General features: G+C 45.7%; 1 protein-coding gene across 2 annotated transcripts; it reads left to right on the plus strand.

Moving 5' to 3' along the window:
* Positions 1-57: 57 nt before the first annotated feature.
* Positions 58-16,856, plus strand: Dctn2 (dynactin subunit 2). 2 transcript variants are annotated; one of them, XM_042698691.1, is made up of 15 exons: positions 58-231; positions 1,154-1,222; positions 8,120-8,125; positions 12,188-12,284; positions 12,451-12,512; positions 12,851-12,949; positions 13,231-13,391; positions 13,575-13,722; positions 14,029-14,094; positions 14,307-14,345; positions 14,517-14,594; positions 14,682-14,753; positions 15,003-15,105; positions 15,261-15,352; positions 16,412-16,856. In XM_042698691.1, the coding sequence occupies exons 1-15, from the start codon at positions 196-198 to the stop codon at positions 16,496-16,498; spliced, it is 1,215 nt and encodes a 404-aa protein (XP_042554625.1). In that variant the 5' UTR covers positions 58-195; the 3' UTR covers positions 16,499-16,856. The 2 variants fall into 2 exon arrangements, with proteins under 2 accessions (XP_042554625.1, XP_042554626.1); XM_042698692.1 differs by lacking the exon at positions 8,120-8,125.
* Positions 16,857-16,891: the final 35 nt, after the last annotated feature.

Here is a 16,891-nt window from a genome sequence, read left to right on the forward strand (position 1 = left end):
GGTAGGCAGCTGTTCTCGCGAGTGTTGCTTTATCCCCCTCTGCTGTGCTACTCCTGTCGCGAGACTTCCTGCTCCTCCGCCGCTCCCTTTGCCGCCGCTTTAGCTGGGGACCCGGACCCATCCTCTCCCCTGCCCGATTCCACCAGCCCCGGCTCCACCGAGGCCCCGGTCCCCCAGCCCCGCCTCGCCGCCGCCATGGCGGACCCTAAATACGCCGACCTTCCCGGCATTGTGAGTACAGGGCCGGCCCTGGCTCCCCAGGGCCTCGCCCCCGACCTCCCAAGGACCCCCAACAGAAACCAACCCACGACCTCTCCTGCCTGCAGCCCCTCCTCCGCCCCGCGGGTTCCCGCCGCTCTTCTCCAACCGGCGGCTGCACCTTTCGGACTCCTCTGACCCGACTGGGCCGGGCCGGGCCGTGGGACCGTGCACCAGGCCCCCTTTCCGGCAGTCGCCGGTTTCAGGGCCTAGAAATCAATGGTCTCCGGATGCTTGCCACTTGTGCCCGAATGTTTCTGCCATCCGTGACAACACTGCCCCTGCAGTCCCACATCTCCCCACCGGGGCTTCCCATCCCTGCCCTAGACATACCAGGCCACTTAGTGATGGCCTTCATCCTGCCAAGGAAGAGGTTACTGTTGCAGAATCCTTGTGCCAGATGGGGAACTGTGTCCTTTAGGGGAGCCCGTGTCTGCCCGTCTCCCCCTGTCCAGCCCCTTGCAGAAGTTGATCCTATACTGCTTTTGTGCTGCTTGGCTGCATTCTCAGGTGGGGGTTGGGGCCCAGGACCTTGGGAGCTAAGGTCCTGAGTCACTCTCAACCCTTGAACCAGGGGAGTGGTTACAGGGCATAATTTGAGGAGTCACCTACTTCTGACAAGATTATTACCAAGACGCACCCCTTCCAGGTTTAGGGTAACATTTTTGTTTTCACACTCACCTTTTACCATCAGGTCTCAGTTTGTACCTGCTGTCATCCCCACGCCACTGAGACATGGGAGGTGACCCACTATTCCCAGGGCGGGTGGAGAAGAAGGATCAGAGTCGTGGCATCACAGCCTGGCTTTTCTGTTAGCTTCTGCAAGTGGAGTGGGGTAAGGGGTATGGGTGCATGCTAGGTAGTAAGGTTGGGTGCTCACTGATTCTACCTGCAGGCCAGGAACGAGCCAGATGTTTATGAAACCAGCGACCTACCTGAGGATGATCAAGCAGAGTTTGATGCGGTAAGACTATGTGCTGCCTCAGGATGCCTCTGGACTCTGACCTCCCTCCCTTCCCCCAGATAGATGGTTCCCTATTCCAGAGAGCCACAGCAATAAGTGGGTATGGCAGCCTCAGCCTGGGTGGTATATAGATTGCAGAGCTTGTAAAGGCCCTGCTGGGCTTGCAGCCACAATGAGCAGTGCCAGGAAAGTCAGGTCAGTGGAATCATAACAATAAGACTTGTTTGCAAAGCCCTGATTCTTGGACCTTTTAAGTAAAGTGAAACAGCTCAAAAAATTTAATATGGAGGTAATGATTTAGGCCCCTGGGTTCTAATCCATGGCATTGAATCATAAAACAACACTAATACATATGCTTAAAAAATAGGCCTTCTCCTCAGCACATATAAGCAAAAAGAAAAAAGCTGGAAGTGGCGCTATGGCTCAAGCGGTAGAGCGCTAACCTTGAGCTGAAGAGCTGAGGGACAGCGCCCAGGCCCAGAGTTCAGGCCCCACAACCAGATCCCCCCCCAAAAAAATAGGCCCCCCATTTTATATAGTATTTTTACTCAATACATGTTCATTAGTATCCTACTACAAACTAAATTTGGAAATATGGAAGGAGATACTAAGTCATATGACTGTTTAATATCCATTAGGCAACAAGTATGAAAATGACTTGGAGACTTTAGAAAGATAAGGGTCCTAGTCAGATTAAACCAAATATGAAGACAAACATGAAGTTTTCATATCAGCACAGGAGAGATGATGTTAGCACTTTCAGATCCAGGAAGGAATTCTTTGTGGACTTTTTCTTTTTGTAGTGCTGGTATTGTGTTTGAACTTAGAGCTTTGTGCTTGCTAGGCAGGGGTTCTGCTATTTGAGTCAAACACCCAGCCTGAGTTTTTTCTTTCAGTACTGAGATTTGAACTCAGGGCCTAATGCTTGGTAGGCAGTCACTTCACTACTTGAGCCATGCCCCTGCCCTATTTTTAGCCATATTTTATGTCCATATTTTGGGCATATTTTAACCATGAGGAGCATTAGCTATTTTGAGTAGGTTCATTCTGTCCTCCGTTTTTGTCTAATACAAAAAAAGAAATGTTCTTGTTCTCAAGGAGCCCCAGAATAATGAGAGGATTAGGCTACATTTAGGAAACAGGGAAGAGAAAGGATATATACAGATAATGTAAGTAAGAAAAGAGTGAAAAAATGAAAGTGCCATTATAGTCAAAGGTCTGTCAGTATCTCTTATGTGCTGTGTTTAGTTTTCTTATTTCTAAATACAGCTAGGCTGGGGTTGCTTTGATGCTGTGAGATCTCAGTGAAAGTGTGATCAAAAGTCTTGGGAACATTCTTAGTATGCAGGCCTAGTAAGTGTGGCTGTAAGTCCTGTGGCCATGTCTGTGGGGCTGGTCAGTTCTAAGGAATGTTGGCTGCTGGCTTTATAACGTATGGCTTGGTGTACTCACTTATTCCTTTTTTGATTCCCCATGTGGAAGTGCTTCTTACATTGTGGGGAACACTTCCCCTGTGCCTTCTCAGTGGTGTGTTCCTTGTGGCTTCTGTACTTGCTGGCATGTTAGTCTGTCCTCCAAGCTTGAGTATATGGAGATAATGAAGATGCTATCGTTGCCCAAGGACCTGAGTACTCACCTGTCACTCCCAAGAGTTATCTTAGCTGCCTCTGTTCTCATGAGGTAGGAGTATATAAGGTATATATTCCTTGTATTATCTGTATTACCACAGTTCAGAGACTGGTCAGCTCACACCACAGCCTCTGCTTATAAAATAACAAGCCTTCAGGAGGGAGATAATGAATAGAACTCTGTCCCTTTGTCACTGACAAATCCAAATGGATAGTATCACAGCAGTTACCTTTCCAAACCAAAACATAGGTAGTAAGATGGCTCTCACTTGAGCTTTCTACTACAATTAAGGTAGTGAAATAGTTCTGAATAAAAAGGTATCCATTGTAGACCCCGAAGAATCTGAATATATAGCTTTGATTGGCTGTTTTCCCCCACTGAGCCTGAGCTACCCTTTTTAGTAGCAACTAGTAGGGCGACTGATGGGGAGAGGACACCCTGAGAATATGTTCCCTGTAGTGTCTTGTTCAGGATACCAGTGTAAAAGTACATGGGAACTGGATGGTAAATGCAGAGGGAGTTGACTTGCCCCCATCACTGAGGCTCAGCTAGTTGTCCATAGGGAGCAATGAATGGGGTTGGGAGACCTTCAGCTGCCTCAGAAATCCTGAGGGCTGAGATGTTTCCTGACATCAGCTAATGTCTCTGTCCCTCTGGGCCTCAGGAAGGTAGCTTTCAGGAAGTCAGCTGATTAATGGTTCTGCTGCTGCTCTTAATACTGATGTAAATATGCAGCTTGAGGAGCAGTGAGTTGTATGCTTAGCGAACACAGAAACACTGTGTCCATGAGGCCTGGATTGTCCCCGGGAGCTTTTCTCTTCACCTACTGCCCAAGTCCTGTTATAAGTGACAGTGTGTGCCACCACTCTAGTAGCTGAACCATGAAGTTTTGAGCCTTACCTTAAAGCTTGGCAACAGCTTTCTTAGTCTCCAGAATATTTTATTAGTTTTTTTGTTGTTTTTTTTTTCAGTTGTGAGGCTTGAACTCTGGCCTGGGCATTCTCCCTGAGCTCTTCAGCTCAAGGTGAGCGCTCTACCATGTGAGCCATAGCACCACTTCTGGTTTTCTGAGTGATTATTGGAAATAAGAGTCTCATGGACTTTCCTACCCGGGCCAGCTTTGAATTATGATCTAGGATTACAGGCATGAGCCACCAGTGCCCTGGTAATTTTATTAGTTTTTTGTTAAATAAATAATACGTGCACAGACTGGGCTGGGAAGGTGGCTCAGTGGTAGAGTGCTTGCCTTGCCTGCATGAGGCCCTGGGTTCCATTCCTCAGCACCACATAAGCAGGAAAAGCTGGAAATGGTACTGTGGCTCAAGTGGAGTGCTAGCCTTGAGCTGAAGAGCTGAGGAACAGCGTACAGGCCCAGAGTTCAGGCCCCACAACCAAAAAAAAAAATGCACAGAAATGAAAAAAAATTCCAGGCTGTATAGTGAATTAGTCTTTCACAACTTCTAGAGGGCTCTAGATTGATAATTTAAAGAAATGTCAAGTAGGACCATTAGACTCCTTCCTTTGATTTTTCCACTGTGTGTAAAAAAAAATGATACTAAAGGAAGTAATAACCTTTAGTGTCCCTTAGAGATCTTAATTGCTAGTTTAACTGAAATATAAAAGTCTTATGATTCCCATAATGGGAAGGATAGGGCAGGAAAGCATCCTGTGAATTATTTCATTTTACTATAGATGATCTAGTTTCTCTCCTATCCTTTTAAAGTTTTTAGGGTTTGGGGCTGGGAAGGTGGCTCAGTGGTAGAGCGCTTGCCTTGAATGCATGAGGCCCTGGGTTCGATTCCTCAGCACTATATAAGCAAAAAGAAAAAAGCCGGAAGTGGCGCTGTGGCTCAAGTGGTAGAGTGCTAGCCTTGAGCTGAAGAGCTGAGGGACAGCGCCCAGGCCCAGAGTTCAGGCCCCACGACCGGACCCAAAAAAAAATTAAAAAAAAATTAAAAAAAGTTTTTAGGGTTTGGGTGGTAGTGCACACCTGTAATCCTAGTTACTTTGGAGGTATAGATTAGAAGGTTTAAGATCAGCTTGGGCAAAAAAGTTAGTTATACTCCATCATAATGAAGGAGCTGGGTGAGATAATGTATGTTTGTGATCCCAGACAAGCAGGAGGAACAAGCAGGAGGATTATGATACGAGGCTGGCCCAAGCAAAAGTGAAACCCTATGTGAAAAAAATAAAGCAAAATGGGCTGGAGGTAGGACTCAAGTGATATAGTGCCTGCCTAACGAGCACAAAGCCTCCAAGTTCAAACCCCAATACTCCCCCCACCAAAAAAAGTACCCCAAACAGATGAACAAGAAGAAGACTATTTTAAAACAGGACTGGGTCAGATACACAGGCTAGCAGCTTTTTTCAATCTAGGAAGATCTCTGCATTTCAGACCCTCCCATGTTGATTAGGGCGATAGTCATTTTAGAGAGTTCTCTTAAAATGTCTTGTTAAGAAAGCTAATTTCCAAATGGAGTGTCCTCCCCTGGGTCTACAGCCTGCCTTGGGTCAGTGAGCCATTCTGCTCATGGCTTTTGAGCTGCTTTGGCAAGAGCAGTAAATTAAAACCTCACTAAAAACACGACTTAGTCTTCCTGTATAGCATAGCTATTTCCAATGCTGTGTAAAAGGCAGAAATTTCCTAAGCCATAGTTTGGTGGGGCCCTGACAAAGATACCCCCTCAGCCTGAGAGGAGAAAAGATACGTTCTCTTCCTTACAATGTAGAATGCCGTAGTGTATGCTTGATTGTGTTCATTGACTGTTGGCACTCTTGAACTTACACGAGTTTTTCCTAATGCTTCCCCATCCTCCCTCCTCACCACCTTGCCTGGACACTAGTTTGCACAAGTAAGACCATTCAATGCTTCTTCTCTGCATGTTTTTGTTCATCTCCCATTTTGCATGCAATGTCAGCCCACTGTGCAGTGTTGTAGCTAATCATTTTAAATTCCAATGAATCCCTAGCTGGGTCACTGCTGGCCTGCTGGCCTTACATTTAAAGATCATTAATCAAGATTTAGAAACACTACTATGACTCACAAATCATTGTCTCTTCCCCTTGTGAGGTCTGCAGAGTAAAACTGTCCAATAGAGGAGAGACCTAGAAACATGGAGGGTATGAATGCTCTTAAACATGAGGCATTTAGGGGCTAGACTTGGAAAGGGGACTAAAATTTAAAGAGATTTTTGTGGACTGGATTTGAACTGTTTTAGACAGAGAACAAAGAGGCAGAAAACAAGTCCTCTTTTTAGTTTTATTATCCCTGGAAACAAGTTCATTTTGGTACTCTCATGCTAAGCCTTTACAGAAAAGTAAAAAAGGGAGGAGGATAAGGAGTTGTTCTCTATACAATTTTAAAATAAGTTGTGTTATTTGTGCTTTTATTAGTCTGTTTCTGAACTCCTTTAGAAATGGATAAATGATCAGCATTATGTTGATCCATCCTGGACAGTTTTATTTTACAGCTCTCTCCATCTTCTTTGTCATCATGGTTCTGAAGTCCCTTGGCTGCAGTGTTGGTGTGGAGCCTGAGTAGGCTCAGAGAAGACAGTGGCCACCTTCCCTGTCTGATTTAGAAACTCAGGTCTTGACTTCTGAGGCTCAACCACTTAGTCAAATAGCCGTGGGGAGTCTTGGAACCCTTTAATGAGGGAATGGGAGTCAGGTGTCATGTAAACTGGTACTTGGAATCTTCCAGACAGGAACAGTGATATGCCTCCATGGTTGTTATTACTCCTCTATAGTACAGGAGTTATGCTTCAAATCTCATCATCTTTCCTCAGTCCACTCAGGACACACCTGGAAGTGGTATATACTATTTGCAAACTAATATAGTACTTTCTTTTTCCTTTTTTTGACCTTTCCATTTTGCCCATTCCTACTGGTTTGAACTTGAGTTTACGTCCATTGTCCTACTATTTCCTTGAGTTTCTACCATGTTAGTTTTAGCTTAGGGAGACCAGTTGAAGAATTGTACCTGTGCTTCTCTTGTGTGTTTGCATGCATGCACCTGTGAGTGCTTATGCTCATTGTATCAGAGAGATCCTAGGCTAGACCACAGGACCTGGAGAGCCACCTTACTCTGTGCTAAAAAAGAAGCCTTCGCTAAACTGGATCCTGAGATTGGCCAGGAAATGGAAAAGTTGATGGTCAGGAGTATCTAGCTAAAATTTCAAAGTAGGAAGCACTAGTCTTTTCTCTACCATGGGTTATCACATACATCTAATCATTCTCAGTCCTTGACCCTCCCATCTCCATCAGCAGAGTTTCTGGAAATGTAGTATTATCTTGCCTGATTATAAGAGCCTTAACTCTGACATGGATTAAAATAAGGCCTCTGAAATACTCTCACTTTTTCCCATGTCTGTCCTCCAGCTTATGTGGATCTTGGGGGATTGAAGAAATATTTTGTACTTAGGCTGGAACCTGTGGATTTGGGTGTCCCCTGGGCTCTTTGTGCTAGTGCATTATGGCAGAATCATTCTGCCTCACTTAGAGCTCCAGAGTGAGTTACTAACTACTTAGGGTGGGTACAAACACCCCAGACTACTTGAGAGACCAGATTTTTTTCCTCCTTCTCTTCTAGTAGCAGGAAATAAAGAGTAAGGCTGCAATTTGGTACTTTATCCAATCTCACCACTAGTACCTGACATGTCTTATTCGGCCTAACCAAAGTCATATGAGACTATTCATAGGAGGATCTTCCTAGTGACTTCATTTTGCCATCTTAAGTACCCAAGTTTTCACTAGGTAAACCTAGAAATAAGAAGGTTTAGATCCTAACTAGTAAGGGAAACTCCCTTGAGGATTATGAATCCTTGATCAGCTACAGGTTCTCAGAATCTCCACATCATGTGCTTCATATTCTGCCATTTCTACAGCTTCCCTCCCACCTTAGCCTTCTCTCAGTGCACTTTCCTGTTCCATGCCACCAGCTTGTAACATCTAACTCCTAGTTCTTAGGTGATCCTAAATTGCTTTTGCTAATGGCAAAGCTTCATGACATCCTCACCACCAGAAAGGAAAGGGTCTCATAGTTTTTCTCTTGGAGCATCTGATGGCCCCCGCTAAAATTTCTTGACCCCTAAATTTTACTAGGCTCCCCTGGGACCCTGTGGTGCAGTGTGTTTGAAGACTGTCATGTAGTGCATGTGACAATATGCTAATAACAATTTTGTCTTTTTTTTCCCCTCCCTCATCCCCATTTTCCCCACTCCCTTTCCTTTTAACTCTTGACTCTCTCACCTCTGGGGAACCCACAAGGAGCTGGTAAGAAGCCTGACCTTTCATCTGCTTTGTAATGGGGTGTACTGTGATGGGCAGTTGTTTCTCTGTCCCTCCCTTTTGTCCCCCTCGCCCTTCTGTCTCTACTAAATCTTTCATTTTCCTAGTCAGTCCCGCACCCAGCTGACAACCTTTTCCTATCTCACAAATCACTATAATGACACATCTCCCAGCCCATGCCTCAGATTTTTGAGACACTGTTGGAGTAGATGCTGGAGGACTGCTCACCTGAGTGCCCAAGGCCACAGCCTCAGCAAGGCTCCAAGAGGATGCCACCATTGGCAGCCCTCCTGCCAGGTCATGCTCCTACGGCAGGAAACAGTGGAGTGAAAATATTGTTCATTCCTGACTGTTCAGAGGTGCTCAGGCTTACCTTCTTTGTGTTGACCCATTTTTTATTCCCTCTTTTTCTATTTAGGAACATAAGAGAGTAGGTTCTCATCTGCATAACACCCACCCATAATGGGGGTGTTTTTTGTTGTTGTTGTTGTTTTTTGGTGATTCTAAAGGTCAAACCCAGGGTTTTGAGCATGCTAGGCCAGTGCTCTACTACTGAGCAACCCCTCTTCCCTTCCTCCCTCCCTCCCTCCCTCCCTTGCTTCCTTCCTTCCTTGCTTGCTTCCTTCCTTGCTTCCTTCCTTCTTTCTTACCTTGTGGTGATACTGGGACATAACTCAGGGCCTTGTACTTAACTAAGCAGGCACTGTACCACTTGAACTATTCCAGCCCCAATTGATGGTTTTTTCCTTCCAATACTGGAGTTGAATTTAGGCCTTACATTTTTTATTCTGGCTTTAGTAAAGCTATATCTAGCCCTACATTCCTCTCTTTCTTTTCCCCTCCTTCCTCCCCCCCTTTTTTTGTCAGTCATGGGGTTTGAACTCTGGGCCTGGGTGCTGTCCCTCAGCTCTTTAGCTCAAGGCTACGCTCTACCACTTGAGCCACAGTACCACTCCCAGTTTTCTGGTGGTTAATTGGAGATAAGAGTCTCATAGAACACACACTTTTTTGCCCGGGCTGGCTTTGAACCGCTATCCTCAGATCTCAGCCTCCTACATAACTAGGATTACAGGCGTGAGCCACCAGCGCCGGCTCTTCCCCCCCCCCCCCCCCCCCCCCCCAGTAGCTAGGATTATAGGTGTAAGCCACTAGCACATGGCCCAGTCCTTTTTTAAGAGGATTTTTTTTTTTTTTCTTGTGCCAGTCTTGGGGTTTGAATTCAGGGCCTGGGTACTGTCCTTGAGCTTTTGTGCTTATGGCTAGTGCTCTACCACTTAAGCTACAATTCCAATTCTGGCTTTTTTGTTGGTTAATTGCCTGAGCTGGCCTCAAACCATAATCCTCAGATCTTAGCCTCCTGAGTAGCTAGGATTATAGGCATGAGCCACCAGCCCTTGGCTTTAAGAAGATTTTTTTTTTTTTAAAGAATTTCTAGAGCTGGGAAGGTGGCTCAGTGGTAGAGCACTTGCCTTGCATGCATGAGGCCCTGGGTTTGATTCCTCAGCACCACATAAGCAAAAAGAAAAAAGCCAGAAGTGGTGCTGCAGCTCAAGTAGTAGAGTGCTAGCCTTGAGCTAAAGAGCTGAGGGACAGCACCCAGGCCCAGAGTTCAGGCCCCATGACCAGACCAAAAAGAATTTCTAGACTGGGAACATGGCTCAAATGATAGAACACTTGCCTAGCAAGTACCACAGACTCTGAGTTCAATCTCAAGTACTACAAAATAAATATGAAGCTAAATAAATAGATATACAAATAGGACTTTTTGGGAGAAAGCAATACTAGGTTTTAAACTAAGGGCCTTACTTAGTAGGTGCTCTGACACTGAGCCATGCCTCCAGTCCTCCCCCCTTTTGCACTGGTTATTTTGAGATAAGATTTTGACTCTTACCCTGATAAGGGCCTGGACCATCTATTTTGTACTTCCAGTCATAGCTGGAATGATAGGTGTATACCACCACATCCAGCTTCTTTCACTGAGATGAAGACTCATATTCCCCTCCCTAGGCTGGCCTGGAACTGTGGTCCTCCCAATCTCAGACTCCCACATAGCTGGGGTGATAGGTATATACCACTAAACTCAGCTACTTGTTGGTTGAGAAAGGGACTCATGGGAATGTTTGGGCTGGTCTTAGACCACGATCTGATCTCAGCCTCCTTAGTAGCTAGGCTTATAGGCATGAACCATGGATACAAAGCTAATTCTATCTATCTATCTATCTATCTATCTGTCTGTCTGTCTGTCTGTCTGTCTGTCTGTCTATCTATCTATCTATCTATATTTTTAGACAAAGTCTCATTCTGTAGTTCAGATTGGCCTCAAATTCCTGATTCTTCTACTTCTTACCAGGTGCTGGTATTAGAGGCTTGAGCCTGGCTATGGAAAGGAATTTATCTACTTGGCCTTGGATGGGGCTTTCATAGGGAGAGGTAGCATATGCTTAAAGGTCAATTTAAAGAGAAGGTAGTTGTCTCTCCTGAGCCTGAGTCCTTCTCGGTTTGTGGAGACTAGAGACCTTGTAGCTATTTAACCAGTTGGTACCCTGTCTATAGCACTTCAGAGGTTAAAGAAACATTTGGAACCCAAATGTCTCTTCCCCCAGGACTTACATATGGAACATTGAGCCCCTTTATTTTTTCTTGCTGTACAGCTCCTGCCTCTCTGCCCAGCAGTTCCCTGAAATCCTCCTTGGTGGAGATCCAAGTTGATACTTTCTCCTTACCCTTCTCTCTGCTTATCTTTAGGGCTGCCTCCCACACTTGATTCCTTCTCTGACTAAGAGCAGAGGAAAAGGACAGAACCTCTCTCCACGTTCTCCTATTTCCCCTCCCTGCTTCCCACATAGCACACACAGGCAGAGATTTTTCCTGGTGCTGATTAGAATTGTCTTGTAGCTGGCCTCAGCCTAGAACACTTAAGTCAGTACCTAAAAGGTGGACTCAGATTTTTTCAAGAAATAATTTTTAAACAATTCTAATGTGCAGCCAGGGTTGAGAACCATTTTCCTGGATAGAGAGTAGACTCATCTTGCCTTCTGTGGAAGGAGATGTTACCCTCAACAGAACAGCACTTTTTGCCCTCTTACCCCTTCCTTCAGTACCCCAATGGGAGCTCTCAAAAGTTCTGACAGTTGGAGGAGGGATGTGATGGTGTAATTATTGGAATCTGAAGAACAAGTTGATGTCTAGTAAGGAGAGAATCTCTACTTCAGTTTCTAGGGTACCTTCTCTTTTATTCTCTTTTTTTCTGTGTCTCTTACTATATGACACAGAGCTTGGGTTCAGCCAAGAGTTCAGGGAAAAAGAGCCCAAATCATGCTTCTCTGTGAAGAGGTGCTCTATTTCAAGACTTACATGTGGCCTCTGCCAAGGTACTCCTCACAAGCAGCTATTGTTTATGTTTATTAAAAAGTGTCGCTTAGAAAGTGATCCAGTGAGCCCTTGCCTTTTTTTTTTCCTATGCCTTGAACTGGCTGGTCCCATGGCAGCCTGAAAACTAGGCTTCTAGTCAGGCCCCTGCCAGCCCTCTTTTTATATCTAAGAGCTACTATCTTACCTTATGCAGGTTTAAATTTTTACTATTCACCCTTACAGAGTTATTGGCCTATCTGCCTTTCTTCTGTCCTCCAGCAAGGATGGGAGGTCAGCTTTAAAATGGACTTGCCCAGCTGGCAAGGAGATGTTCTTTTGGGAGGGAGAGGTTAAGAGAGGTCAAGTTGATTTCTTGCCCTGAGTGCATGGTGTGATCCAGATAACTGGGAAGGGGGAGGGGAGGCTTATGTACAGAGTGGGTGGGGAGGGCGGTTATGCTGCCACTGTTCTAGCTGAATCAGGGTGTTAATATTTATACAACTGAGGCTCCAAATTTACCAGGAAGTTTCTATTTCCTAGGTTGAGCCTGCATTGACAGCTTGGAATGAAGCTGCCCTTCTTTCCCCTTGGAAAAGTAGGGCCCAGTTTTCTAGTAGTTTTAGGTGATTTTTGGGATAGAGGAAATGCTAGGGTAGGAATGAGTCTGCCCTTGACCTGAACTACTTATTCCTGCAGGAGGAGCTGACAAGCACAAGTGTGGAGCACATTATTGTCAATCCCAACGCTGCCTATGACAAATTCAAGGACAAGAGAGTGGGGACAAAGGGTCTTGGTAAGACTGAGCTGGAAGTTGGATAGGCTAATCCTGAAATGCATACATGAAAACTAGCTTCCTGTCCTCAAGTCTTAGTTACTTTTGCTTTGGTGGAGCCCTCACTTGAGCCTATGACTGCTGTGACCTAGATCAAGCCCTCAGTGCCATCTTCTTGTCTTGGCAGATTTCTCAGATCGTATTGGAAAAACCAAGAGGACAGGCTATGAATCTGGAGATTATGAGATGGTTTGTGTTGCGTCTTTTGCTGGGAGTGGGATGGTGATTGATGCTGTCTAGTGGGCATATGGCTGAAAGAGCAAGAGGTGTAGTCAGAGTCTCAGTTTCTCTCGTTTAGTTTCCTGCAGAGCCCAGCAGGACACATTTGACAACATTCTGCTCTTTCTAGTCACTCTCTCTGCTGTTTGTTCTGGAGTTTTTGTGCCACTGGCCTTCTTCATTTCTTCTGTACTAGGATGTTAGATATAGTAATTTAAGAGTTAAGCCTAGGGTTGAGGGGGAAAAAAATCTTGAGGCTACCTGTGATTGGAAATGTTACATCACCTTTTGTACTTCTTGCTCTCTAGCTTGGAGAAGGTCTGGGAGTGAAGGAGACACCTCAGCAAAAGTACCAACGACTGCTACATGAAGTCCAAGAGCTGACAACTGAAGTTGAGAAAATTAAGGTAACTCTACATACACTCTCTTCTCTCTATCTCTGCTGTGGTTTTTATGTAGCAGATTTGCTCCCAGAGGAAGAGAATGATTCCTTAAGCCAGTAGATAAAGGCACTGAGGTTTCCAGAGTTTGGGAATGCATACTCTTCTATCTTTAGGGGTACTAGATGGGCAGTCTACAGTGCTAAGAATGATTGCAGTAACTTCCAGCCACAACTGTCCTTTAAAGATATCAGTCCTTTCCTTTTTTCCTTGATTCATTTTTGCCACCTTCACTGTCCACTGTCAAGACAACAGTAAAGGAGTCCGCCACTGAGGAGAAGCTGACCCCGGTGGTGCTGGCTAAACAGCTGACAGCCCTGAAGCAACAGCTGGTTGCTTCCCACCTGGAAAAGCTGCTGGGACCAGATGCTGCGATCAACCTCACTGACCCTGATGGAGCTCTTGCTAAGTAGGTGCCCTGCTTATTAGAAAATCATTGCTGACTGGAGCTATGGAGGAACATAGCAAGCTTCTGCCATACTAAGGGGAAAGGTGGCCTAGCTTTTCTCTGATGTGGACTGTGGGACAAAAGAGGGAGTGACTGGCCCCTGTCCTTTAGGTTATGATAGAATTATTTGGTCTTCTAACCCAGGCGCCTACTGCTGCAGCTGGAAGCAACTAAGAACAGCAAAGGGATTTCAGGGGGAAAGACTGCAAGTGGAATACCTTCAGATAGCAACCTTGTCACTTATGAACTACATTCTCGGCCTGAGCAGGACAAGTTCTCTCAAGCTGCCAAAGTATGTATGTAGTACATATGTAATGTTGATTGAGTTTGAGAAAGACCTCAAGATTCTGCTGCCTTCATCTGGATAGTCAGACCTGGGGAGAGGTTGCTGTAGTCTTTTGGGTTCCTCTTAGTGTTTCATTCTCCAGGTTTTCCTTGTCATCTTCTCTCATTTGGGATTTTAAGGTTGTGGCTAGGGATGTGTTCCAGAGGAAGGAGTCCCTGTGGCTGGGATGTAGAATGGAAAAGAGCAGCATCTTATTCCTCACCTTGTAACAACAGAGGTACGTGGAAAATCTCACCTCCTTTCTCACCCTAGGTTGCAGAACTTGAGAAGCGCCTGACAGAGCTGGAGGCAACTGTACGCTGTGATCAGGATGCTCAGGTCAGGTGCTTTCCTGTACTAAGTCTGAGCCTCAGATCCTACATCCTGAAATCTAAACCCCACAAAATTCCTAAGCCTGGGAGGAGTCAGGAAGGGGGTCAGTTTCTAGGATCATTCAATGGGTGTCTAGCTAGAACAAGAAAAAAGGAGAGAAGATGGTAATCATCTGGAGATAGGAACACCACTAACTTCCTTCCTCCTGTTCCTACCAGAATCCCCTTTCTGCAGGTCTACAGGGAGCTTGTCTTATGGTGAGTGTGGAAGGAAACTGGAGTGGTTGGATTACAGAGGGGCTATTGGGCTTGGATTTATTTGGAGAATTACTTTTTGGATCGATAGCTATACATTAGTGAAATATGAAGGGCTTTTTCCTAGTCTGATCTTTTCCCTTTGGTGACATGTGTCCCAATGCATACACTTAGGAAACTGTAGAGCTGTTGCAGGCAAAGGTGAGCGCTCTGGACCTTGCAGTTTTGGACCAAGTAGAGGCTCGGCTACAGGTATTAAGTGGAGTGAAAATTGGATTCTGGGTAGCTTGGAACATTGAAACCCTTGGATGTCCTATAAACTTTTAAATCTGTTTTCAGAGTGTCCTTGGAAAGGTGAATGAGATCGCCAAGCATAAAGCCTCTGTGGAGGATGCAGATACACAAAGCAAGGTCAGGAAGACAACTTCCCCATCTTCACACTTTTTCTGCTTCCTTGGGTTTTCCCTCTGAGTAGTAATACCAAGCATGAGAACACACTGGATACTCGGGCCTTAATAGCTCATAATCTCTGTCAGCTCAGAAAGTCAAGACAATGTTTCCCCCTCTTCCCTCTTGATCCTTTCCCCAGTGAAGTAGCAGTCAGTGAATTCTTGACTGGCCACCACAGCCATCCCATTAGGCCCTGTCATGTTCTTCCAGGTACACCAACTATATGAAACCATCCAGCGCTGGAGCCCCATTGCCTCCACCCTTCCTGAGCTGGTGCAGAGACTTGTTACCATCAAGCAGCTTCATGAGCAAGGTGTGAGGCCAGCTACCAGGAGGGCCAAGAATTGAAAAGTGGGCCCTTATCACTTTTCAGCCTTTTGGCTAAGATCAAGTGCAAAAATCTGGGTCCCTTTTGTTCTTTTCCCCCCCCTCGAGTCTTATCTCAACCATTCCTTTCTTCTTTTGTAGCCATGCAGTTTGGTCAGCTTCTGACACACTTGGATACCACCCAGCAGATGATTGCTAGTTCTCTCAAGGATAATACCACCCTCTTGACCCAGGTGTGTGCCTCTTTTTGCTCTGCTATCACTTTTCCCCAGGACTTCCAAACTAGGTTCTCCAACACCATCTCACAGGAGAGATGTAGCACAGTATTATAGTAGGGGCTTAGTTTGAATTCCCATACTGTTTTTCTATGGTTATAGGACCTTTAGTGTCGCCATCTTCCATCTTCATCTAAACTCCCTGTTAAAAGGATTAGGAGAAATTTTGAGCATCGGTGCACATGATTTTCCTCAAAAGCGTTTTTCCTCTCATATCAGTATGGCTTTACCCTCCCTGGGGTTCTCATCCAGGTGCTTCTGAGCACAAAATTGGGATTTTTGAAATCAGGAGCCCCAGGGCCTAACATGCTTCTCCTACTTCCTTTCTGACCCTATGTTTCATTCCTTCAGCAATGCCCTGCATATAGCAAGTGCTCAGTTTCTGAATGAGGCACTGTTCTTGGTGTTGGGAGGTACGTTGAAAGTCAAGAGACAAACACTAAAACAAATAGCTGAGCATGATGGCCCAAGCCTGTAATCATAGCTCCTCAGGAAGTGGAGATCAGATCTTGGTTCCAGGCCAGTCTGGACAAAAAGCTCACAAGGTGCCATCGTAACCAAAAACTCTACATAGGGTAGCATGTCCATGTTATTCCAGCTTCTGGTAAGCATAATGGCTGGGCACAGTGGGGCATACCTGTCACCTGTGACAAGGGGAAGCGTAAGAGGATCGCAGGCCAGTCTGTCATAAAGACCCTACCTTGAAAATAAAGTGATGCAAAATGGGCTGGAGTGGTAGAACACCTGCCTAGCAAGCAGGAGGCCCTGAGTCCTATCCCCAGGGTCACAAAAACAAAAATTGATATAGGTGAACAGTTCTCTAGTCAGGATGAGGACTGGAAGTTGGACAGTTCCTGAGCTAGGTCCAGGGTATTCCAGAGTTTGGAAACTGCTGCCAACAAACATCTGTTCCCCCCACCCTCCCCGCCAGGCCCTCTTTTAAGGGAATCTCTTCTAGATGGTCCTTTCCCTTGTAGGCTCGAACTGACAGATTAAAACATTTCTACCCCTTTGTAGGTACAGACAACCATGCGTGAAAACCTGGCCACAGTTGAGGGGAACTTTGCCAGCATTGATGAGCGGATGAAGAAGCTAGGAAAGTGAGCACCTTTGGGAGGTGGAAAACAGGGGTAACCCTTGCCTTTCTGAACACTGTTAACAACTTATCTAGGGTTTTCCCTTCATTGTAACTCACAGCCCTATCCCATTTGGCACTGGAGGCAAGGGTTCTTGCATGTGGGGTTCACACCCCTCCCTTGATGAACACAGAGTGATAGCTGGGGCGCATTAAACGTGGTCTCCCCTCAGGCCCAGGGATGAGGACATGGGCCCAGTTTATGCTGGCTCACATCTTCTAATACTGCTTTGCCTGGGGGAGGATGGGGTCCTTTCCTCCCAACAGTTTCTGTGGCTGACTGTAATATTATACAACTTTCTGACCATTAAATGCTGTTGTACTCTGTGTGGCCTCTGCTGTTTCTCAGGGAAGAGGCAGCA

Source organism: Dipodomys spectabilis, unplaced genomic scaffold, assembly GCF_019054845.1.
Source record: "Dipodomys spectabilis isolate Male_0828 unplaced genomic scaffold, ASM1905484v1 ptg000234l, whole genome shotgun sequence".
Lineage (NCBI taxonomy): Eukaryota > Metazoa > Chordata > Mammalia > Rodentia > Heteromyidae > Dipodomys > Dipodomys spectabilis.

Coding starts and splice junctions, on each gene's coding strand:
- Dctn2 (XM_042698691.1), top strand. CDS start 196: ATGGCGGACCCTAAATACGCCGACCTTCCCGGCATT. Junction 13,723..14,028: donor AGTTCTCTCAAGCTGCCAAA/GTATGTATGTAG, acceptor TTCTCACCCTAG/GTTGCAGAACTTGAGAAGCG. Junction 14,095..14,306: donor GCTGTGATCAGGATGCTCAG/GTCAGGTGCTTT, acceptor TGTTCCTACCAG/AATCCCCTTTCTGCAGGTCT.